Source organism: Narcine bancroftii, chromosome 4, assembly GCF_036971445.1.
Source record: "Narcine bancroftii isolate sNarBan1 chromosome 4, sNarBan1.hap1, whole genome shotgun sequence".
NCBI classification, from domain to species: domain Eukaryota; kingdom Metazoa; phylum Chordata; class Chondrichthyes; order Torpediniformes; family Narcinidae; genus Narcine; species Narcine bancroftii.
In genome coordinates, this window is record NC_091472.1 from 50,230,605 (window position 1) to 50,256,885 (window position 26,281).

Here is a 26,281-nt window from a genome sequence, read left to right on the forward strand (position 1 = left end):
ATCACGTCCAAGTTAAGTAATAAGGCGCATAGAAAAATAGGGAGATAGAATCCCTGCAGCATCACTGCTGTGCCCTGCAAGAGGCCTGAAGATTGTTCGAAGGCTAGTGACCAACCTTGAAATTAAAGTCATGGATGCAGCTTCCAAGCTGATTGAAATAGCAGTTGTAAGCAGCTCACTGGTCTGGCTTGCAGCTTGACCCAGGGAAAGACCAAGCTATTGTCCAGTTTGTGGGGAGGGCGGGGAGTTGGGGGATGGGTACGTGAAGATGGATGGTTATGACCATGAGGAAACTGAGTCCCACAACACACGTTCTCCCCTGTGTGCCTGAGCCTTTACAATTCCCAACTAGTGACCATTCAGTTCCAAGTCTGCTATGAGGGCACCTCACCGACCATCCAAAAGGGGGAGGTAGCTAAAAATGGAGGGACCTCAGGTGGACATGCATGGACATGAGACAATGGAGTCGCTAGACTACTCTGCCAAGAGTTAGCCAGGCGAGGAGACAGATACCACCAGTGGCCAGGCAAACACTTAGTCATGCCACTGCTTGGGAGACAAAGGTGCCCTCCTCCCCCCATTCCTTTCTCTCACTTATTCGGAAGCGAGCACCCTGGGCTGTTTGTTTGAACCACAAATGGTTGCCAATGCCATGTGGGTGCCGCCAGAAGGGGTCGATGATAGCACCACTATGGGAATGAGTGGTGACTGCATTCTGAGCCAGTTTCCCTGTCATCCTAGAATGGGGCTGACACGACCATCTACAGTGATAAATTGTTGGCATTGGGACGTGGGTTGTTAGACACTGATCGTAGGTATCCACAAGCACCACTTCCCAGGGAGACTGGTATCTTGGTGGGCTATTTGGTCACCACCACATGCTCCAAGCTTAGAGAGGTGGTCTTGCCCCTCATGGGATTGGCAACTGGGAAGCCAATCCCTCCTGGAGGGATCGGAGTATATGGAGCAGAGAGCTCCCACTCAGGTTTTCAGGGCTGAGGTGAAGTTTAGTGAGGTCACCCTGCCAATGACTTACACAAACCCCTTTCACACTTGTATCCCAGGATACGAATGGGGGTTTGGCCTTTCAAACTAGACCACTCCTATCTTGGACACTAAACACTTTCACACTTCCAAGGGTTTATCCCTGGCATTTGGTCTGTTCTACCTTTCATAGGAAGTGCCTGAAATGCAATTACCCGTTTCCGACTTGCCTGATCTCAGTGCTGGGGATTGTGCTAGGGGTTGAGGCCAACAATCCCCGGCCTGAGATGATATCATCTGATATCATTGAGCAGATTTTGCTTTCACACTTGCCACTTTAAAGGCCGATTCACGATCAATTCCTGGGATCACTGGCAAGTGTGAAAGGGGCTAAAGACGTGCATGTTCTCTGGAGAGAGTATTGCTGGTGGTGGGGGGGGCCTTCATGTGTGTCACCCACTCCATCTTGGAGCAGCCTCCCCTCTGGTCCTTCCTAACCAGAGGTGGCCCCTGACTAATTTATCTTGTGAGCTCTCCCAAACAACAAAACCCCACCCCCCACCCCCACCAACAGAAGACTAACTTTAGTTATTCCTCTTCTCAAAGTGAGGATCTACAAAATGCTCATCTCAACACTGTTGCGATTATGTCAGCTAGCTGTACTCCAGCAAGAAACAGCTTTTGTCATCTATTATGAAAAGAACTCTTAGCAAGATAGGCAAAAGCCCCTGCCCTCCCCATTAATAGAAACAAATACCTCATGGGGTGAGGGCTTCAGGAGCTTTTATTTAAAAATAACAAACTGGCTAACTTTCAGTCTTGACTCCACCTGGCTATCATTACAAGTATCCAACACAGGCAGTTGTGGCATTTGTTTAAAGCAGTGGTTCTCAACCTTTTTCTTTCCACTCACATACCACTTTAAGTATTCCCTATGCCACAAGTGCTCTGTGATTAGTAAGGGATTGCTTAAGGTGGTATGCGAGTGGGAAGGGACGGTTAAAAATCACTGCTCTAGACCCAATTTTACAGAAATATTTTGCTTGAGAAAAACTGTCATTGGCCCTTTGCATTTGGAGTTATGAAACCATGCACACAATGAGTCAATTAGGTACGATCAAAACAGTAGTTTTCAAACCTTTTCTTTCCACCCACATACCACCTTAAACAATCTCTTACTAATCACAGAGCACTAATGGCATGGGGAATACTTAAAGTGGCGAGTAGAAAGAAAAAAGGTTGAGAACCACTGCTTTACATTGAAGCTGAGCTATAGTATTGTGATAGATCAATACTTGCAGAGAGTCGCACCCACATCGGTACAGGGAACCAGGTGTGTGCAAGTGTCCCTATTTGTAGCATATGTACTCAAATGTGTGAGCATCAAGTATAGGTTCACTATTTTTGGCATCTTACCCAGGTCCGAGGAGAATGTCTATATCGTTGCTTAAGTGAAATAGTAATGGAGTGCTGTTTAATGTTCTCCTCTGTTGGTTTCCTGTGTTAATTAAAGTTACAGGTGATTGTAACACTCGTATCCAGACTGGTCCCTCTGTGAACCTAATGAACCCGATACTCTTCCAAACACAACATGCCCACAATTTAAAAATTGAGACAAATAAAATCCATAGTACATTAACCCAAAACATCCCATGATGTCTAACCAAGACATCCCATGATGTCTAACCAAGCAAGGCACCCAAGTAACTTTGAAGTTTGCTTGGGATTCAACAGGTGTTTGATTTCTCCCACTGCTAGGTGCTGCTACCACTACTGGAATTTGAACGTTAAAAGATTTAAATGAAGAGACATGAAAACAAAGCCTAAAACCAGAGAAAGAAAAGTATGGTTGCTGCAATTTACTGCTCTTGGTACAAATATGGATTTCCAGTGTAATCTTCACTAATGAAGACAACTTTTTACAAACTCATACAGAAGTACCTGGAAAATGGAATTAATACATTGTAAAATGTTTGGTCTGAAAGTAATTGACTGCTTTGTTTTGTTTATAAAGCCACAATATTTAATTAACTATAATTTATGGAGGTGACTGAGGTTTCAGACAATGATAGATTAGAACTCTCTTGATTTATCCTGCTGCTAAACTTCAAACCATGCACCATTGGCTTGAAATGTTAACTTTTGTTTCATTTACCAGAGATGCTGCCCAACCTGCTGACTGTTTCCAGCTCTTTATATTTTAGTTTCAGATTTCTAACATCTTTCCTCCTCCACTGCCGCACCCCCCACCCCCACCCCCAACCCCACCCCCACCCCACGCCACCCCAGCTTTCCCAATTTTTTTTTAAACTTCAGAGCAATTCTATGAGTTTAACTCTCTTGGGTGAAATATCAGTTTGTTCAGTCAGTTTCTGAGTAAAGCTCGATTCCAAGAAACATTTAGAAACAATGGTAATACAAAATCAAGGTTACTTTAGATCATTTTGGGGTTTAAAAGAGTACAGGTACACAATCCTTTATCCAGAACCCTTGGGGGACAGTGTGTTCTGGATTTTTCCGAATTTCGGAAAGCCCACCCGAATTGTGCCGCTGTACCCGCGGCCGCCTCCCCCAGCCGCCGGTCCCGCGGCCGCCTCCCCCAGCCGCCAGTCCCCACTTGCCGGATTTTGGAGCTTTCCGGATTTTAGATGTCCGGATAAAGGGTCGTGTACCTCAAGTTAATTTTAAATTTTCATAATTTATGTTGAAAATCAGCAACTTGGATTGAAGCCACGCTGAGTATTTTAGCATTTCACTGTCACCATCAACACTTGGTAGATTTCATTTTGCATCTTCAGCATTTGAGGAAAATTGCAGGTGGATGTAGGTGCCACAACTGCATTCTCAAAAAAAGGAATCACAATGGAATACAGAACCAAGCCACAAAACAGATCAACCCCTATCTAACTGATTGTACAAATTAGGAGCAAGAGTACTCTACTCAAAATCTCAAGTCAGGTCCACCATTCTGCATTCATGGCTTCAACTCCAAGTTCCAGTCTATCACACTAACCTTTTAGCCCAATTCTCAACAAGAATTTTTACCTCCACCTTACAGTTGTCAGCAGAACTACAAATGGCAATGAGGAAGCATAGAAGAGGGAGGTAGATCAGCTCATTGAATAGTGAAACAACAACCTGCGCTCAACGTCAGCAAAACCAAGGAAATGACTGTGGACTTCAGGAAGAAGTCAGAAGAACATGACCCTGTCCTCATTGAGGGCTCAGCAGCAGAGGGTCAAGAGCTTCGAATTCCTTGGTGTCAATATCTCCAATGATCTGTCCTGGAGCTTCCATGTCCTCAATCACAAAGGCGGCTCACCAGCAGCTATTCCTTGTGAAGTGTCTGAGCAGATTCGGTATGTCACCAAAAACTCTTTAAAACGTCTACAGGTGTACAGTGGAGAGCATTCTAGCTGGTTGCATCACTCTCTGGTATTGAGACGCCAACTCTCAGCACAAGAATAAACTCCAGAGGGTTGTTAACTCGGCCTACGACATCACAGGCAGCACACTTCACTCTATTGAGAACATCAAAATGAGGCAGTTTCTTAAAAAAGCCTCTATCCTCAAAGACCCCCCACTACCTTGGCCATACCCTCTTCACTCTGCTACCATCGGGGGGAAAGGTCCAGGAGCCTAAATACAAGCACTAGGTGCCACAAAAACAGCTCCTTCCCCACTGCCATCAGATTCCTGAATAATCAATGAACCAAAGACATTGCCTTACTTTTTGTACAGTTATTGTTATTATTTTTTATTAGTAATATTGTAAGATGGTTATAATATGTATGTTTACACTACGATGTTGCCACAAAACACCACATTTTATGACAATAAAGCAGAAAGGGGCAGGAAGGAGAAAATATGAATGTACTTGGTACAAGTGTCAAAGAAATGTGCTGGATTAAAAAAAAGTGAGGAACAAGGCAACTCCTTTGTTCCATCTGGGAGAAATGTGGTGCTCGTGGAACTGCATCAATTGTGGGCAAGGGCTTATCAATTATGTTTCTTGGTAAATAAGACACTTTGGAAATCCTAGGGTAAGAACAGTTATGGCAAGTTATTTATTTATTATTTAAGTACACAAAATATATTTGTCGTAAGTTTTTGAGTTCTGAATGCCATAAGTTCTCATCTTTTCCAAGAGTGCAAACATTCCAGTTGAGCATTAAGTGTACCAATGCTGTTAATTAGACTTATTCCTATCCATTAAATGTCTTGCTGCATTAAATGCTGAAAATATGCAAATTCAGTAAATTCTTAAACCTCAGGGAAAGTAACAGTTAAAATGTTTGCTAGAAGCAAATAAGTGCGACGTACCTCAACTGAATTCTATAAATCTGTAATTCAAAGCATCTCTTTCCATCCCTCTCAAAAATTAAAACATAAACCAGATTTTGCCTGCAAATGGTGCTGCTTATGAAGAAAAATATAATTTATCAACGCAAGCACATGCTGATATTTAGATCCTTTTCATCCATTAATTTACCATTTGAAAAAAGCCACAAATGTTGAAGACTGGTAATGAAGAGTACAATCTTTGCAACAAAGTGCCAATTGTTACTGCAATGTCAATAGACCTCTGACCCACTATGGAAACAGTGAAATATTCTACCCATTCATTAGGATCTGGAATGCAATTCAGATTCAATGAATAGAGTTTTCACCTATCACGTAGGTTCCCCTCTTCATCCAGCCATACAATGAAAGGCATAAAAAGACATCTCAAAAATATAACTGTATTAATGTTTAAACAATGTATTTGTAAATTGCCATTTGTAATATTTTGTCAGAAATGCAGACAGATCCTGTACAAATTAAATCATCCTTAATGAGAAATACATAACTATTGATTAAAAAGAATTAGCCAGCAAGCTCAGAGAATTGATAAATGTGTCTCAACTTGCAAATCTCCAGATTTTGTTGGTTGATAAATGCCATTTGCTTCGAGCTAGCATCATCCCACCTTTTGTCTCCATTATTTTTGAGAGTTTGCAAACCATACGAATTGTCCATTCAACAACAAGCCACAAAAACTGAAGACTAGTAGAGAACAAGAGCACCTTTTTTAAACAATGTTATAGATGTTACTGAACATCTATAAACGTCCAATCCACTATGGGAGCGCATTGCGTAATTTTACCTCATTTAATAGTATCTGAAAGTACTGCCTATGGCGAGAAAAGATTAATTGATAACTAGAAGTGTTGATAATGGCAAAACAAACTGCAGAACTACAAGAGCAAAGAAAAGGGTCAACCTGGACAGCTATTTCAATGAACAGTCACATCCACAACACCAAAAAGTCTCCTCTGCATTCCATTCCAAAAACCAGAACTATATAGAATAATAGCAGGATACCTGGAGTTGCCCGGGAAATAAAATACTCTGTTGTTGACTATATGGTTGAAACAAAATACCCAAAAATCTTCATGGCAATTCTGCATAAATATCTTTTTCGGTTTCCTGCACCTGCTCCTTGTTTGTCCCACTGCCTGCCTGCCCCTTGCCTGTCTGGAGGCCTGAGCATATCACTGCTGTTCTGTTTCCTGCTTCTTGAATGTCTGGAAGCATCAACCGTGATGTGAGACTGATGTCCCTCTGCTGTCTCTCGCTTTCTCCTTTGTCTAACTCTACGGGCTTGTGAAGAGCTTCGCCAATGTTGCTTTGCTTTTTTGGGCCCATATTAAACTGGGTTTGCTTCTGAATGTACCACACTGTAAGTAATTGAAGTGTCCCTGGTGCAAGTTCAATTTTTTTCCATCTTCATATCACCTTAAAGGTTAAATTAGCATGGCCATGGCATTCAGCATCATTCTAGTAAACAGTAATATCTGAAACAAATTTAACTGAAAATTTTTCGGAGCCGAACTGACTTCGCAGGTTTAAAATTTAAAAAAAAGTCGCCTGACATGAAATTAGAACAAGGATTTTCCTTGTTTCAGGTCCCTCTCTCCCCTTCCTCTTTGCATTTCTTCTTTATGTTCCCCATCGACCTTTCTCTCCAACTCTCAAACTGCGTGCCACTGTCTCCCAGCCGCAAGCAGTCGGAACAATCACTTGTCCTGGCGCTATCAAGAAGAGTGGCCTCCTGGGTAGCAGCAGGGTCCTTGGGCTCCCAGGCAGCAGCGGGGCCTTGGTGGGGTGGTGTCTGTGATCAGAGGCAGCCAGCACTTTTTTGGTGAGAATTAAATATTTTAATGCTTTAAAAAGGCTTCCCTTGTTGTTGTTTAAGCATTGCTTCTTTTTTGTTTAAATGACCAGTTATCCAAAAATAACTGTTTTATCCGACATATGCCCAGTCCCAACCATCCATTTCAGATAGTCGTAGCTGTACTGTATTTATACAATAAACAGTAATGCAAATCAGTGCAAGCTTATCAAAAAACACTTGAACTTCCTATGACCTTAAAGGTTAAACTCAATGAAATTAAATGCGGCCACGACATTCAGCACCAAATGTTACCCCTACTGAACCTCCTTGAACATTTCTAGAGTGCTCCATATTAATTTGCATGGAATACAGACATATAGACAGACACAAACCCCTTTCACTTGCAAGTGATTCCAGGAATTAACGGCCAATTGGCTTTTAAAGTGTCCAGTATGAAAGCAAAATCAGCTCAATGCCAGCGTCAGATAACATCATCTCACACCGGGGATTGACAGCCTCGACCTCCAGTACAATCCGTGGTATTTACAGATGCTGATGTTGCAAACAGGCAAGTGTAGCACAGGTAATTGTATTGTGGGATTGAAGTAACTAAGTTTTATATGAGTGCAAGAATGTGAAAGAAGAAACATTTAAAATGAAGGTATAAACTTTGCCATGGGAATATTGCAGCGGGGAGAGAGGACAATTTTGAAACAGCATGGGCAAGTTGTTAACGCTATAGCTCACAATTTATACAGCGTGGGAAAATTGGTGGCTTTTTCTCCATGGTCTTTATAAATTGCGAACATTTGCTGCTGCTACTACCGTTTCCGCCGCTCCCACTACTACCGCTACCTCTACAACAACAACAGGCCTCATACTGTGCTGTACATAAAGCTTAATTAGGCATGATAAAACCAAAATACATTGATCAGGATTTAGGGCAGGTCCACCATCACTCAATGTGTCAGGATGTCACTGGTAGAAGGTAAAACAGTCCTAACCCCAGGAATGGCTCCTTGCGAGTGTGAAAGCATTCAGTGTCCCAGTTTGGAGTGGTCAAGTGTGAAAAGCCAAACCACCATTCCTATCCTGGGACACTGAACAGCCAATTTAGTGGGATGCAAGTGTAAACGGGGCTATACATGCACAAATATATATTAGATATCTTAACAGTTAAAAATCCAAGAAATGGCTTTTCTCCTTTTTTACTCCATTCACTACTTGGCTTCTCCAGCTTGAAGTTCTTCACACCCCATTTTCAATTTCTTCATTACGCTTCATTTTATCACCGCAGCCTGGGTCACTCCTGTTTCAATCCCAATGAATTCTCACCAACCTGTCAGATTTCCCATCATCACTACCACCTCATATTTTTAATAAGTTGATTTAAATACTGAAAAATTGTCAGAGAAGGGCACTTTGTGAGGGACCTGCTCCTGCCAGATCTGACCCAATTATTTCTGATCATCGAGCAAACTTCAGCATGTCTCTCAACCTCCACAGGTACGCCATTGAAAGCACACTTGCAGAGATGAATACACTTTCAATCTCAACAAACTGTATCACACTGTAACTCAAACATGTACAACCAAAAGTCCTGAAACCGGAACAAGACAATGTTTGAGCAAACATGCTACCAAGAGGGAGTAGGAAACTTGTCACAAATAAGCTGCTTGAAAGCCCAATCTAACTTTGCTTGTGCTGGTAGAGGAAGGAAAGAAACAAAGTAAACTTTGAGAGGCACATGTTCAAACTTTTGTCTGACTCTGGTAGAAGGAGAGTATGCTGCAGGCTATGAGGGATGTGTACAATAACTCTTGTATGAATGGTCCCTAACTGCTAATCTTTTTTTCTTGCCGAATATCATGGGAAAAGGTATTTCCCAGTGTTGCTAGGGAATATTTGGCTGATTATATTTGCCCAGAAACTTGGTGTGGTTTTAGAACAAGGATTCACAATCAAGGTAAAAGTCAGAAGATCAGACTGATTTGTGAAGTCAAATATCCTTCAGATCAATTCTCAAACTTTAGCTCTGTTCCTCTTTCCACAGGTACAGCCTGGCCTGCTGAGTATTCACAACACTGGGCTTTGTTTTACATTATCCTTTTGCTTTGATGATCAAAGATGAGCTTCTCAGTTGGCAGATGCAAAAGCTATGCTGTGGAAAAAAGGCATACACAAATATATGTACACATGTGTGTGTGTGCGCTCATGCAACTATGTGTGTGTGGCCTCATCAGGGATTTGTAGAGTTGCAACGTGACCTATCGACTCTTGAATACAATCACGCTATTAATGAATCCCAACATCCCATAGGGCCTCTTAACTATCCTATCAACTTGCGTGGCAACCTTGAGGGATGAATGGATTTGGACTGCACACTCCTAAGCAAACGAACAATAACCCTGAACTCAGTCTTATGGTTGGACCTTCCAAAATGCATCACCTCATGCTTATCCAAATTGAACTCCATCTGCTATTTTTCCACACAACTCTGCATCCTGTCTATATTAGATTTCAGATTTATTGTCAAAGTACATATATGACATCACATACAACCCTGAGATTCTTTTTTTCTGCAGGCGAGGCAGACTTACCCCTTATTGGTAGTGCAAAAACCTATACAGCTTATGCATGTAAACAAATTAACTGTTAACAGATAACAAATGTAAACAAACTGATAGTGCAATACAGAGAATAAAAAAAATAAAATTCACAAGCAAAATTCCTTAAATGAGTTACTGTTGTTGAGGAGTCTGATGGTGGAGGGGTAACAGTTGTTCCTGAACCTGGTGGGGTGAGTCTTGTGGCACCTATAGCTCTTTCCTGATGGCAACAATGAGAACAGAGTGTGTCCTGGGTGGTGTGGATCCCTGTGGATTGCTGCTGCTCTCTGATGAGTGTTCCCTGTAGATGTCCTCGATAGTAGGGAAGGTTTTGTCCGTGATGCCTTAGGCTATGTCCACTACTTTTGGAGGGCTTTACGGTCAGCACTCCTGTAGAAATTTGCCACTGTTTCTGATGTCATATACCAAACCTCTGAAAACCCCTGATGAAGTAGAGGAGCTGACATGATGCAGGGTCCAGGAAGATCCTCCAAGATAGTGACTCACAAAAACTTATTCACCCTCTCCACCCAATGATCACTGCATTGTATACCTCTGGATTTCCCTTCCTGAAATCAACAATCAGCTCATTAGTTTTAGTGACATTGAGTACAATATTGTTGTTGGTACACCATTCAAGCTTCAATCTCTCTCCTTTATGCTGACTCATCACCTTTCTTTATACAACTCACTACCATGGTATCCATCAGCAAGTTTGTAGATGGTGTTATTGACATACCGAGCCACACAGTCATAGCTGTAAACAGTAGAGCAGGCTGCAAGAACGCAGCCCTGTGGTGCTCCAGCAGCGATGGAGATTGTGGATGAGATGTTCTTATCTATACTCACTGATTATGGTCTGGAGGTGAGGACATCCATGATCCAATTATATTAATGGGGTGTTGAATCCCAAGTCTTGGAGTTTGCTGATCAGTTCTGAGGGGTGGATAATATTAAATGCTGAACTGCACTCGATAACGAGCATCCTGATGAATGCACCTTTACTGTCAAGGTGTTCCAGGGCTTTGTGTAGAGCCAGTGAGATAGCAACCACCCAAGACCTGGCACTACAATAGGCAAACTGGAACTTACCATGTCACCACTCAGACTGAAGCTGATATGCTTCAACTCTTTCAAAACACTTCATTGTTGATGCAAGTGCTACTAGCTGATAGTTATTTAAGAAGATTACTACACATTTTTGGGTACCGGTATGATTGATGCCTATTTGAAACAGGTGGGTACCTGGTGTGAGATATTGAAGATATCCATTAATATATTGGCAAATTGGTCAGCACAGATTTTTAAATACTTGGCCAGGTATTCCATCTATGCTGGATGCTTTCCTTAGATTCACTCACCCAAAGGCAGCATGCACATTATCCTCAGATATGGACAGGATTGAATTATCGGGGATGTGGGGGTATGGAGGAGTGGTTCTTTGCTGATAGTCATCAAATCAAGCATAGAAGGCATTGAGTTCCTCTGGGAGCAAAGCCTTACTGTCTGCTACTTCACCAGATTTTATTTTGTAGCAGGTTATGGCATTTAAGCCCTGCCACACCTGTCAGGTGTCCCTTGTTCTTTCCATTTTCACCCAGAATCTCTATTTCGCCCAGGAGAAAGCTTTATGCAGGTCACACCTATTCCTTCTGTAATGCTCTGGATCCCCATCTTAAATGCCTGTGATCTGGCTCTCAGCAGGTTCTGAATTTCATTGTTCATCCAGGGCTTCTGGTTGGGGAAAACACTGAATGATTTGATGGGGACACACTTATCCACAACTGATAACACACACACACACACACACACACACACACCAACACACGTGTCCCAGAACAGATCCCTGTGGAATTCCACTAGTCACTGACCTTCAAGAAGAATTCTGTCAACTACTGTTTTGCTTTCTACATGCTAGCCAATTTTTTTTATCCACACAAGCAAGGATCCATGGATGCAATGTCTCATGACTTTCTGAACCTATTTCTCATGTCCCTTGTCAAATACCTTACTAAAATGCATATAGACCACATCTACTGCCCTACCCTCAATTTCTTTTGTTACCTCCTCAAAAAACTCAATTAGGCTTGAGACATGACCTTCCCATCACAAAGCCATTCTGGTGATCCTTGAGTAACTACTTCCCCAAATGCTTATTGACCCTATCCCAAAACTGAAGAACCCCTCCATTCGATAGAAAGGCATACTACGCCATAGGTGCTGTGGTTAGTAAGGGATTACTTAAGGTGGTATGTGAGTGGTAAAAAGGTTGAGAACCATTAATTTAGATCATCAGAATCAGGAAAGAGAATTGCAGGGCTCCAAATGCTGTCACTCCATTAACTAATATTGATCAAGTTTTAACGCATATTGTTGACAACTTCACATACATGGGCTCCATAATCACCAGTGATATATCATTTGATGTGGTAATTATATACACATTGCAAAATGTGGAGTTTTTTTTGATCGAACTGAGCTGGAGGACATGGTTCAACAGTAACTTGAATGAACATACAAAATGCAACTCTCACAATGTGCCCTTGGAATATTCCTCTCCAGCAGAAAAGATTAGGCAACATTTACAAGGCCAACAACCACCATATTTACAGGTCCAGCTTCCCTTTACAGGTCATCTGATGAGACCTGAGGTCTGGAGAATCCCAATTCCTTCAGCATATATTCATTACAAGTCAATGATATTTGCAGTGGTTGAACACATTCATCAGATACATGAAGTTAATATTGCTGAAGACACCCCAAACAGTAAATTTGCCATTGGGTTATGAACTGCTATTTGAATACAAGCATTTCAGCTCATCAAGTTCACACCTACCTGTGAGCTCTCATCTCCATTAATCTTATACTTTTCTGTTCCTAAGTGATTTAAGCACTTGTGTAGACATTTAAATATTGCCATGATACTACTTTAACCACATACTCAGTATTCCATGTACTTTCCACTCTCAAGGTGAAAAATGTTCCCCTCAGATCTCCACTGATGAATAACCCACGGTAAATAGATAATAAATATTTGGACCTAGTGGACTTAGAGAGGAAGCAACAGAATTACTGGATATCACTATTGACCTATGAGGCAACAAAACAACTGATTAATATAGAATTCAAGAGCACAGAAGCAGGCCCTACAGCCATCTAGTCAATGCCAAACTATGATTCCACCCAGTCCCATCAACCTGCCCCCTAATATTCTTCCTGACCATGTAATCCAAATTTCTTGTAAATTTTGAAATCCAACCTGCATCCACCATCTCCACTGACAGCTTGTTCCAAAGTCTCACCACCCTCTGAGTGAAGTTCCTATTGTTCCTTTAAATATTCCTCCCTTAACCCATGTTCTGTATTTCTCATTTCGCCCAACCTCAGTTAAAAAGCCTGCTTACGTTTACCCCATCTATACCCTTGGTAATTTTGTACACCTCTATCAATTCTCCTCTCATTCTCCAACGGTTGAGTATAAATTACCACTGGTTTAATATACAAAGTGTCAGATTTCTTCCCCTAATGTACTTGAGTATGCTGAAGAAATGGTTCTGCTGGTAAAAAAAAACTATTTTCTTCTACTTCCCCCCCCCCCCCCTCCATTATAAAGAGCACAAAGCTCATTGGTATTACAGTGAAATACTATATGGCAAATGTTATAAAATATCAAATGCCACTGTTAGACATCACGATGATACTACAGCCAGGAAAATGCACCAATGCCACTACCTCCTCTCAAGTCCAAGGAAATTCTCTGACACTTTTTTAAAAACAGATGCACCACAGAAAGTCTCCCATCCAGGTGCATCACAGCTTAGTTGGGGAACAGCTCTGCACATGATGGCAGGAAACTATAGGGAGCTGTGAAAACATCAGGCCTTAATTCAAATGAACTGCCCTGCCAACATATTTAGGGGTCTATTCCACCTGATCACACTCCCTTCCCTTGGGCAGAAGACAGAGTTTGAAATCACACACCACCAGATTTGAGGACAGTTGCTCTCTCACTATTTTCAGACTCCTGAATTGACTGCTCTCATTAATGAAAGTTGATCTGATTTCAGAAACCATACCTCTTCATGATCCTTGTACTGTTTTAACTGAACTTTTCTCAGTTATCCTAAAATTGCATTTTATTTTTGCACTTAAGTATGGGATGATCTGCCTGAAAGTGTGAAAAACAAAATTTTTTACTGTATCTCAATATACGTGAAAATGAACAATTAAAAATTTTCAAAGCACTTGTTACTATACAAATCAACTTTGATACCTCACTAGCATGATCACAAGTGCTAGTTTGCCCAAGTACCTACACAAAAGTAGAAGCCACACAATGAAGCTGAGAAATGGTCACAACTTATTGAGCTTAACATTGGTGCAACGTAATCCAAGTCAGCTACAAAATTACACTGTTCAGACCAAGTACTGGAACATTCAAGTATTTTAATAAAACGTACCTTGTAACTGCTTTTATGCTAGGAGAGAAACAATGCTCATGTAGCTCATCTGCAGTATTCCTTTGTTTCTATCTTAGTACAGGATACAAGTAATTACCATATATTTCTGTGTACATGTCGAGTCAAAGCCCTCAAAAAATACTAAAAAAAATTAGGGGTTGGCTTGTACACCAGATACAAAAAAAGAGACCTTAAATTCAACTTTATTTATTTTAAAAAATGCTCCCTGGAAGCTCCTCCCCACTGCTGGCATTGCTGCTCCCCGACACTTCCCCAAGACCGGGTGTCGCTATAACCCACCCAGACATTTCACAAATGTGGAGCCTGAGGTCCCCGCTCCTGCCCAGTAGGCTGACATGTAGCCATAGTTCCTGCACCGAGCACACTTGGGCAGCGAGGGGACTTCATCAATGCAGATGGTACTGCACCCAAAGTTGAGAATGGAATCACTGTTGTCTGCTCTGGCTGCAGCCAATGCTGAAGACTTGGACCCAGCACTTTCCCAGCCAGAAGCAAAGATTTAAAAAAGAACTTGTTGGCTTAATTCACAGATGTTACTTGGGGATTGGGGTGTTGTAACAAAGTTTTGGGTTGTTGATGGCAGGCCTGGACACCAGTCTCCGGCAGAAAATTTTGGGGGGGGGGTCAACTGATACATGATAAAACCGTGAAAATAAGGCTGAAAATGGGGACCTGACTAATATGAAGGTCAACTTATATGCCAAAATATTTTGTATCTACTTGGGCCTATTGCTACTTTAAACTGCAGTAAAAACCACAACATTAATTTTGCTGATATTCCACCTAGCTTGTGAACCAATATGACAGACTGTAGTTTCAACATGGCAAATTTTTCTCCAATAACCACAGGAAACTGTTACTACTTACCATTTAAAGATAAAATACTTTAAAACCATCTGATCCTCCACACTACATTGTTATTATAATTAATGGAAAGACCTCAAATTTCATTTTAAATTTAAAGTGCAGCTAAATTGTCACAATCTCCACAAACGTAATGGCTATTGCTATAAAAAATTAACGCGTGCGTTATATGCGGTTTTTTACTATACAAGTTTTTTTTAATATATGTTGATACAATGGACACGATTTATAGTGGGCATGGGAAAGTAGAAGCAGCAATAAAACCACACGCACAATTTATAGCAGGTGTAGCATAGTAATCGTGGCAATGAAACATGCGTACAATTTACAGACAAATGGGGGAATTGGGTACATACAAAATGGCACGATTCAAAATTTTGATCTTGGCAGACTCGGGATACCTCTTTGATCTAAGTGCCATGGTATTTAGAGAAACAAGATATTCTGCACATCGTCAATGTTAATTGGCTAGACCCGTACCCTGAGGGATGAGATAAATATATCAAGTGCCTCTGAGACAATATTAGATGATTCTGCCCTATGGCGTCACTTTAATCATCCCATTACATCAAATCAAACTATAAATCTCTCAATTGTACACTATTTTTAAACAAGTATAAAGTTTCTTTTAAAGGCTTTTTAAAATCATAACAGAATTAATACCCTGCTTAACTCTGAAGCCAGTCTTTGATCTATTTAATTGATTCCTTCTGTCCTTGTATCCTTGCAAATAACTACTGTATCTCTTTCCTCCTAATCCTCTCCAAAGTTGTAAATGTGTTACAGGAGGATATCACCTCTAAAATGGGTGAAAGACACATCTCTATGGAGGGGGGGAGGGGTGGGGAAGAGAGAGGAGAAGAAGAGAGAAATTGAATGGGTTATAGATCATGGGAGATTAACTGTGGCAGATAGTGGGACTATGGAATGTGCTTGGTCTCCTGTCCCACGTAAATGCAAATGGCTCGTGAGTTGAAATGCAGAATACTATACCCACGCAGGATATGCGTGCGCACTATACGAGAATATTTTTACGTAGTTTAATATTTTCTGCATGTTATATGCATGAAAATACAGTATTCAGCAATCACAAGAACTTTCACACACCTGTTTTGTACTGTTAGGTGTCTTTTCTGCCGAATCCTGTTGGACACTCTGTGACGATCCACGAAGCATATTTATAAAGTCTCTCTTTGAAACAGATGACAACAACTTGGCACGTTTTCGTTCAGACATACCCACGTCTTTAACCTTTTCATCCACAGCAGTCTGATGTTTTCGCACAGCATTAAATAGCTGGACAACACCTCTTAATTTAAAAAAAAATAGGTCAGTGATCTTCATCCATAGAGTTGGCAAATATATATTGCTTTAACTGTCTTTTCCATTTTCTTCAGCTAATTTGGATAATAATTGAAAAAAACTAAGTAGAAAGAACTAAAGCACAAAAGTCTGCAAACAGTGATTGAAGTAAAAACAAAGCCAGGGTGTGTCAGAGTATATAGATATGTTTTTGGGAGATAAATTGGGAAAGGTTTGTTAGATTCACAAAGTGGTTTTGCAAGCAGAGAGAATCAAACAGTCTTTCTCTCTGAGAGTGAGAGAGCGTGTGCTTATGGAAAGTCCCATTTGGAAGACAGCCTGGTCAAAGCCATTGTGGTTCATGCAAGAGGAGAGGATTGGCTGTCTTATGTTTCTCTTGGAATAAACAAAACAAAAAGGAACTTGGTGATGACCTAAAAGAAAGAGTTTATCATCTGGTGAACCCTGAAGGGGCAAGTTTTGTCAGCAAGACACTGGAGTGGCTGATTAAAAAGTAATCAGTTGTGGATGTCCTGGAACAACAAATCTCTCTCTGAAAACTGACAAGAACCTTCCTGAGTGGAAACCATTTACCTTTCAAGCGCCAAAGCCTGGTGAACTTTATAAATGTTAAATTCTGTGCACAGTATAAGAATTGCCTGCAACGAGTGAACTTGGAGGAATGAGAATTGAGATTGGACTGTGAATCAAATAACTTTTCTGAACTTACACAGATATTACATACCCGTGAGCTTAGAATTAAAAGCGACTTTTGTTTAAGTAACCATTTGTCTTGGTGAATATCTATTGCTGCTGGGTTTTGGGGTCCTCTGGGTTCATAACAGGGGAGACTCAGCTTTATGGTGATTTTTAAAAAAACCAAAGCAATAATGTGAACAAAATTCAATTGGCTTAGAATGCAACTACTTTGAAGTTCAGTACATGGAAAACCTACATCAAATTTCACAAGGCCTTGTGTCTGCTTTTAAAAGTCTTTATTTGAATACAATTATAGCAGTAGGAGAGGACCTCAAACACTAACAATTCAAATCATTGCTCAAACCACAGAGGGAAATGCATGACAGTTTCAATATTACTTAATTGTTGAACATAAATGCCAAGCAAGTCTTTACCACAATTATGTTCTGACAACAAACCCAGATGGACTCAATTTAAGGAAATAGACAGTTGCAAAAATTCTAAAAAGTGTAAAGTTGGTCATTTGTTCTTTCAAATATTATGAAAATTCAAACTCATCTTAAATAGATTGAATGCAAGTTTCTTTGTTGGCTGCAGGGATTCCAGATAAAATAAACTGATAGTTCCTCCAGCATCTGTGTTTTTACTTAATTTTTACACAATCATTTTAATCATTTGGACAAAGAAATCTATGTTGACAAGACCCAAGGGAAGCAAGGATAATGAGGCAATATGAAATACCAAGTAAGATATCAAAATTTAACATGGTAGCTGGAAATTTTCCTGCTTAGCTTGAAGATCTTAACAGTAGAAAATATGGCAGAAAAATTACCAAGCCATACGCTTTAATGCAAAGCATGATGAAAGATGGATGGAATTTTGTAAACAGAATTAACACAATGCTTTTATAGAAGGCTATATTAAGCAAGGAGACCCAATCTAAAAAAAGTATTTAAAACAGGGCTCCAAGCAATCTAAATTTGAAAAATCTGAAATAAGCATATTTAGCATTCTGTCTGTTATGTATTTTCACAGATGTTACTTGGGAATTGGAGTGTTGTAACAAAGTTCATCTACGCTGCAGCCTCAATTTTGACAGGAATTAAAATTTCTGAACAAGAAAATTCAAGCTGATCACCATAATACTTACTTTGTGGCTATCCTCTGCAAATTCCTCTCAGTTTCTCGATCTTGAACTATATCAGGTTTCACTCTGCACATCTGCTCACGTTTTCGCTTTTCATCCAACTGCCAAAGAAAGCTCATTTAAGAACATACGGCATAATCCTTTAAATTCATAGAAATTAATAGGCTTTTAATGAATGAATTACTGATGTTTGTTGCAAACTGATGAAACTAGTCTTCAAAAATTTAGCCCAAATGTTCCTGCATTTGTAAATTTGTATAAAAATATTGCAGATATCAGTGTCAGGGAAGTGACATTTTCTGAAGATGAAATCCTGTACTTCATGAAGGATTTTATTTTGAAATAGCATTTTGCCCTCTCATTTGACATCTGACTCATTTACTCTATCATACAGAGCACAGGATGTATGAAAAGTAAATGCACACAATGTGCTTTTGTGTTAATGTGAGGTTTCATTTACCAACACCCATCTTCATAAAATCTATTTCATGAAATTGGAAGTGGGCTTACCATCTGCATTTCCAATCAGAAAATGTAGAAGTACCAGTACAAATGCATTTCAGATACAATCTGCTTGATCAGGGCAACAAAAATTTGTGTCCTGCCAGATTGTATTCCAGGTACAACACACCAACTCACTACACTATCTATTCCTTACAACCAGGACTTTCAAAACACCTTGTAACATTTAAATTTCAGTTATACAAAGTGTGTGTAAATTTAATATAATTTAGAACTAAACAGCAACACTGGAGGTCTGGCACAGGTTTACTGGCAGGAGTCCCATCTTGGGAGTTTGTTGACAAATTCTCCAAAATTCACTTCTGGGGTTCAATGGCATTGCTGCCTCTAGATCCATTGCCAGCACCACTTATGTAACCCTCCTAGCTGAAACACTGGCCAAAACAAACATTTGCAATTCCATATTACTCTGCAGAAGTCTTTTCCCACTGCTAATTTAGTATAGCTCAATTCATGTGTACCAGAGTATTCCAAACAATACCCTTTTAGATTTTATCATTCAACTAACTGATGCTGCTTGATCGAGAAGGTATGATGGATCCAGCAGATTTAACTGGCCAGATGTCTTCATTGTGTTGCAACTTTTAACTGTGATTCATCACTACTTTATTTAACCGTAATAGAGTTGCCAGCTGCTGGCAGGACAGTGGGGGCGGGGGTCCTGGAAATCACATCTTTGTGCACCATTTTCTGATTGTCCACATCCTGATTTTGTTCATCTATGAGGAAGAACTAAATGCAAGCAAAATGCTGTTCATGATAGCTGTGGATTCAATAATAGAAACCTGACAATCAGGAATCTATAAGCATCCACTTGTTTGTGTTAAAATTATGTGTAATGCGCGTCGAAAGAACCAAAGACTTGTTGATCCAAACCAAGGCTTTTATTAACTAAAAGTCTGGAGCATATCACAAGTAGGTCGACCAGTCCAGAATGACCTGGTCTGGCTAGGAGCAATCCTTTAAGACCTGCCAGTAGGTGTGGCTACACTCTCGCCAATCACAGTCATCCTACACTACAATCTGTACATATACACATCGGTGATAGAATCTGTTCTATCACATTATGTTTGTAATAGAACTGTTATTTGTAGAGAAAAGTCAACCAAACTTTAAATATTCAAATCATTTAAGACTACAGAAAACCCACAGCTTTTCATCCCTCCAGAAACTCAAATGAATTATACCACTAATTAGGCTTCTTTATACAGTAATGCATTTCATTATTCTATTCACATCTTAATCATGTTGTCTATACTTATCCTATAAACAGGGAGCCCATTATTTTTAATTCTTCAGAGATCACCATATTTTATCTCCGTTAAACACAACCTGGTTTCTATTCATGACATTACTTTTGGAAGGCATAAACCCGTTATCAGCAACTGGCAAAAAAAAAAAAAAATTAAAAATAAGTAAAACTATTGTTAAAAAATGCACAAGTTTTAAATTGTAAAATCAAAAGTTCTCTGAAGTAACCCAAACCTTTATTGAATATGGGGACAAATATTCAGCCAGCAGAGCGCCTTAGTCATGTTTTGTTTGAATATAGTTTGAATAAAGTTGCGCTTGAATAAAGTTGTGTCACCCAGGATGAAAATCTGGTTAATACCACTTGCCTTTAGGGTGACTCAACAGGTATTCCTGCTTCATAAGAGTCGTTTCAGTCAGACGCTTCATCTGTAAACTTGGGGGAGGGGAGGGTTAATTATCTATACTGTCATTGTTCATCTTATGGGCGGCTCCATAGAGGGCAAAGAATCTGCAGATGCAGCAAAGTCAATATTTTCAGAGAATGCGTTTGAAAATAAAAATGTTTTAAGATTTATATATATTCATGTAAGTTTGTACAGTAAAGTATTTTTGTATTTTAAACTGTTTATTTTTTTTAATGCAAGTGTATTAGTTAGGCATTGTAAGACCAAGTCTCAAGCAACCAGCAAATACACTTATCCAGCATTTACTAATCCCCAAAGGTTCTGGATTCCAGGAGTTTTTACTGCATATTCAGTTTCATGACAACTTTTTTGGGCCCATGCAAAAAAGTGAATTGCTTCAATTTCAAGAACTCAATAAAATACCTTTTTAATCTTTTCTAACATCTCTTGTTTGTGTTTTTCTTTCTGTTTCTCTTTCTTTTTAGCAAGTATTATTGGTTTGTCACCAGGTACGTTCTTCTTTAGAATTCTGTTCATTGCATCTGCCCAACCAGCATTGGGATTTGGAGTTGAGCATTCCCCTCCAAATTCAACCTCTGGGTCATTATTTTTATCATCTTCTCCTGAAGCAAACTCGTCACTTGCAAGACCTCCATCAGAACCTAAACGGGAACAAATAGGTTTCTCTCAATATAATAGCATGTGCTACAGTTCAGATATTCATTTGATGCTCTGCTGACATCTAGTGTCAAAGTGAAGTTTGGCAAGTTCTTTTCAATAATCCAACAAGCAAAATTATATAGCAAAATCCAAGCTACTGAAGGACTGTAAACGATACCAGTGCATCACAGTGGGTTACATTTTCAAATCTGATTTTCTATGACATTAGGACAAAATGGATGTGTTGTCTGTGACAATAATTCATATGTACATTTAAATACGCAACTTAGAAACACAGAGGGATGCTGATGTCATTATCTGAAGCCAAACTTACTCTGCTGGAGGAACTCGGCAAGTCAAAAAGAAAAATCATTGTTGATGTATCGAGTTGAAACTCTTCGTCAGGGCTGAGAAAAGTTAGTACAGAGGCAGTGCAAAATGGACAGGGTAGGAGGCAGGGCTCCCAGGCAGAGGGGAAACATGACAGAGATGGATGTGACAGATGCCAAATGAAGGGAGAGAGGCAAGAAAAAATGTTAGCTAGGTGGAGGAAGAGAGGGTGATTAGAAGACAAAGTCTGCAAGTGCTAGAATCTGCTGTGTAGAGAAGATGAGAATGGAGGTATGGAGAGAACCTGGATGGATCAGGGTAAGGGGGTGGGGGGGGGGGAGGGGAGTTGTAGGAGGGTGGGTGGAAGGAGTGAAGAGACCAAAAGAATCCAGTGGTGGCATGCGGGTGGGCCCCTCTTTGGGGTTTCACACCCTAACCCACTTCTAACATTGGATCCTTCTCTCTCCTCTCCATTCCAACTGGTCTTCTTTGCACCACTATTCTCACCTTCTCTACTCATCAGATTCCAGCACTGGTAACCTAATCCACTCCACCCGGCATGATTCATCTTCCTCTTTCATATATTTTTTTAAACAAGAATATATCCAGCCAAGTAAAGGTACATTAATAAATAGTTCTAAGAGACAAAAAATAAATTGTATAGAAAACAAAAACTATTCTAATAATCTAACCCTTCTCTTGAAGGTATGATTAAAGGTATGCTTCATTAATACATGAAAGAAAGGACAACCAAATTGTAAAATGGGATCCAATTATCTTATAAATTCTGAAAATAAGTAAGGGCCCCATAAATTTAGAAAATTAAGGATCATTACATTAGTACAGTATATAATATTTCTCCCCCACCCTCCAAGAGTCAAGCATGGCATCACATCAGATAACTGTTGAGTAGGTTAGGAGGGACAGCATCCTTTGATTTCATAAGTATAGCTTTTCTGGCAATAAGAGCAAAGGCAACTACGTGGGATTGTTTCCCAGACATTCAGCTGACTTACTTACTCCAAATAGGGTAAGGATTAGGAGCCAAATTAATATCAAGAACTAAAGTATGGAAGATACTTTCCCAATAATTGGAAACCAACGAACATGACTAAAACATATGAAATAATCTACCTTCAATTTTAAATCTATCACATTTTGATGAGGAAGTAGAATAAAATTTAGCCAAGTGAACTTTTGAAAATTAAGTTCAATGTACCATTCTAAATTGCAAAAATGAATGTTGGGCACTTAGAGAAGATGAATTAGCCAATTTCAAGGTAACATCAGAAAATTATTGTTGAAAATCTTGCTCCCATTATTTCTGTCTTGTCCAGGGAATTACCACTAGACATCAATAATAACTCAGAGCTGATAGGAACTAAGTATTTGATTTAAGATTCCAAATCTTGAGGGAGTTTTAATACCAAGGAACTTAAAAAGATCCTAATCTGTAAATACCCTAAAAAAATGTTTAGTTATTTTAAATTTAGAAGGACATTGATCAATTATCTACCTCAACCCTTGCATCTGCCAGTCCACATCATTTCACCTCCACCTGGTTTGCAATCCCACCTGCAGCCCTGTCTCACCCCTTGTATTGGGAAGAGTTGTAGCTGTCATGTGACAGCACTGCCCCCTACCTAGTCAGAGGACACACCAGCTGCCAATCAAGGTTTGGTTCTGCCCCACCCTTTAGTACACATCTTGCTGCTGTACCCATGTAAATTACCTGGACTGCACTCTCCAGCCTGCCTGGAGGCTTTGGGCCATTGGCAGTTGTAAATGGATTAAACCTCCTAAGCCCTGTAAATGATCTGGGCTTGTCCCTCCAGTACTATAGAGGTGCCATGTTCTCTCTCTTTGCCAGCTTGGGACCACTTTGCTTCACTCCAGGCCTAGAAAGGTCCATGCTATATTCCCCATATTTGTTATTAATTGTCCGCTATTTCTTTCCCAAGGCTGCTGTAAGCTGTGCATGTGTGTGCTGCTCCCTTTCTATTTCCCACTTGTCTTCTGTAAACAAAATCCTTCACTACAAAAAAAACTGTGTTCAGACTCCTTGCCTTTGAGACCTACCAAATCAGTTTCCACACTCACAACACCACCCCCCCCCCCCCCACCATCCTCTTTTCTCTGCTTCTGTATGAAGTTTCCTCAGGCCTGATGTTTGACCCACCAAGTTCCTTTAGCAGACTGGTGTTTGTATGTTTTAATCTCTATTCCCTTCCCTTAAAAAAAAACTGATTAAATCACATTGCATCAAAATTCAAAAGGTTACATTTTCCAAGTGCTTTACAATGGCAATAATTAAAATTGGAAAATCAACCTCTTTTTACCATCATTCTGCAAAGAAGTGTTCCCAAATAGATCTGAAATGTCTGGCAATACATTTTAGCACAAAATGTTCCAACCAGCAAATAATCTATTTTGTTAGTTAGCTTTGACAGTTGAGAACTTTGATCAAATTTTATGTTCATGGAACAAAATTACTGTAAGTGCTCAAACTTTGTACTCATTTAGAGTCTAATTTTGAAAATACTAATAAGGTTCAAACTTTCAAAAATAATATTCAATACAACTTCTGCAATTTTGATTTGCACAGTACAGACACAAGAGATTTACATTTCATAAGAGTATTGTGGGTTTTATATAAAAGAGATCCTAATGGGGCTAATCAGGTTGCTCCAGCAACCAAAAGTGAACATTTCATGTTCATTGTGTACTCTCAGCTACATAATCTCCTACTCTCGAACTACCTGGATAATGAATGAAAGACATGCAGCTACAGCCAACAATATTTTAAACTATAGAACATTACAGAGAGATACAAGACATTTTCCCCTTTTAACCTGTGACTATTTTTCTGCATAGTCCTACAGACCTGCATCCAGTCCATAGCACTCCATACCTCTCCCATCCATGTACTGTCCAAATTATTCTTAAATGTAAAAATTACGCCCACATTCACCACTTCAGCTGGCATCTCATTCCACACTCTCACCAGTCTCTCAAGAAGTTTCCCACTAAACTCTTCCCTTTTCACTCTTGTCCTCTGGTTTGTCTCTCACCTACTCTCAATGGAAAAAAGCCCACCTACATTTACCATCTATACCCCATAGTTGTGCATTCCTATCAAATCTCCCATCATTCTACACTCCAGAGAAAAAGTCCCCCAACCTGTTTAACTTTTCCCTGTAACTCAGTTCCTGAAGTCTGGGCAACATCCTAGAAAATCGTCTGTACTCTTTCAATCTTAGTGATAGGTTTCCTGTAGTCAGGTGACCAAAACTGCACACAATACTCCAAATTTGGCTTCACCAATGTCTTGTATAATTTTGCCATAACATCCCAACTCCTATCCTCAGTACTTTGATTTATGAAGGGCAATACGCCAAAAGCTCTCTTTACAATCCTATCCACTTGTAAAGCCACTTTCAGGGAATTATGTATCTGTCTTCCCAGATCCCTCTGTTCTACCACACACCTCAGTGCTCTACCATTTATTGTGCATGTCCTTTCTTGGTTTGTCCTTCCAAAATGCAATACCTCACGCTTGTCTGCATTAAATTCCATCAGCCATTTGCAACCAATTTTCTCAGCTAGTCCAGATTCCTCTGCAAGCTTTGAAAATGCTCCTCACTGTCCAGAATGCCTCCAATCTTTATGTCATCTGCAAACTTGCTGATCCAATTTACCTCATTAACTCCCAGAGCATTGATATAGATAAAAAAACAGCCATGGTCCCAGCACTGATCCCTGAGGCACACCACTAGTCACAGTCCTCAAGTCTGAAGAGCAATAATTCAACACCATTCTCTGGCTTCTCCTATCCAGCCATTGTCGAATCCAGTTTAATACTTCACCATGAATACTGAGCGCCTGAGCCTCACTAACCTCCCATATGGGACCTTGTCAAAGGCCTGACTAAACTCCATGTTGACAATATCCACAGCCTTCCTTCATTAGCTTTCCTGGTGAGCACCTCAAAAAAAAATCCTATCAAATTGGTGAAACAAATTTGATGCTGATTCACTTCAATTTTTTTTTAATTCTTACATCTTATTTTTTCCCTTTGGAGCTGCCTAACTTAGCAAAGGACATCAGAGAAAAAAATATAACAAAAAATAAAAGCCATTTCAAAGCTGGGCAACAATTTTCTGCCATTATTATTATTGTGAGGATGGCAACAAATCAAGGTTTTTTTTTAAAAAAAAACAAAGGTGAAGTGACAGATTGGAGTGGAGTCAAACCCCTGTTCATTCGGGCCCAACCAACCAAACCGAATGTTGACTACTCTGCTTACTCTTTCAACAGCCCGTTAATGAAGCTAAATGTGATGCGGCGCCTATGCTCAAGATGGCGGCGCCTATGCTCAAGATGGCGGCGCCTATGCTCAAGATGGCGGCGCCTATGCTCAAGATGGCGGCGCCTATGCTCAAGATGGCGGCGCCTATGCTCAAGATGGCGGCGCCTATGCTCAAGATGGCGGCGCCTATGCTCAAGATGGCGGCGCCTATGCTCAAGATGGCGGCGCCTGGGGTCGGCAGCAACTAAGGCAATCAGTGGACAGTTACACCCTGCTGTAAAGTAGGAGGATAGGAGTCAACCCTACAGGATGGTGACTATGGTAGGGGACCAGAGAGGGGCTCATCAGCTGAAGGACCCACAATGGCCGTGGGCTGCTGGAAAGTGGCTCATGGGAACCTGGTATCAGAACAAGGATTCGAGAAGATAGAGGGCAAGAAGGGCTTTAGGCACTGAAGGCCTCCTGATTGTGTCAGAGGTTTGGATCAGAAGCTTAAGTTGCCAATGCACCAAACAGGGATCTGTGCAGCTACAGAGGCTGCAGGAGCGCTGGAGCCAAA

General features: G+C 40.3%; 1 protein-coding gene across 2 annotated transcripts in view; it reads right to left on the minus strand.

Moving 5' to 3' along the window:
- Window positions 1–26,281, minus strand: part of rrp15 (ribosomal RNA processing 15 homolog) — a 51,594-nt gene that overhangs the window by 18,697 nt on the left and 6,616 nt on the right. For both annotated transcript variants that reach the window (XM_069931266.1, XM_069931267.1), the window contains exons 2-4: window positions 20,847–21,085; window positions 18,247–18,344; window positions 16,203–16,404 (exon numbers count right to left, since the gene is read on the minus strand). In XM_069931266.1, coding sequence (XP_069787367.1) covers window positions 16,203–16,404; window positions 18,247–18,344; window positions 20,847–21,085 — 539 coding nt within the window. The remainder of the gene's footprint in view (window positions 1–16,202; window positions 16,405–18,246; window positions 18,345–20,846; window positions 21,086–26,281) is intronic.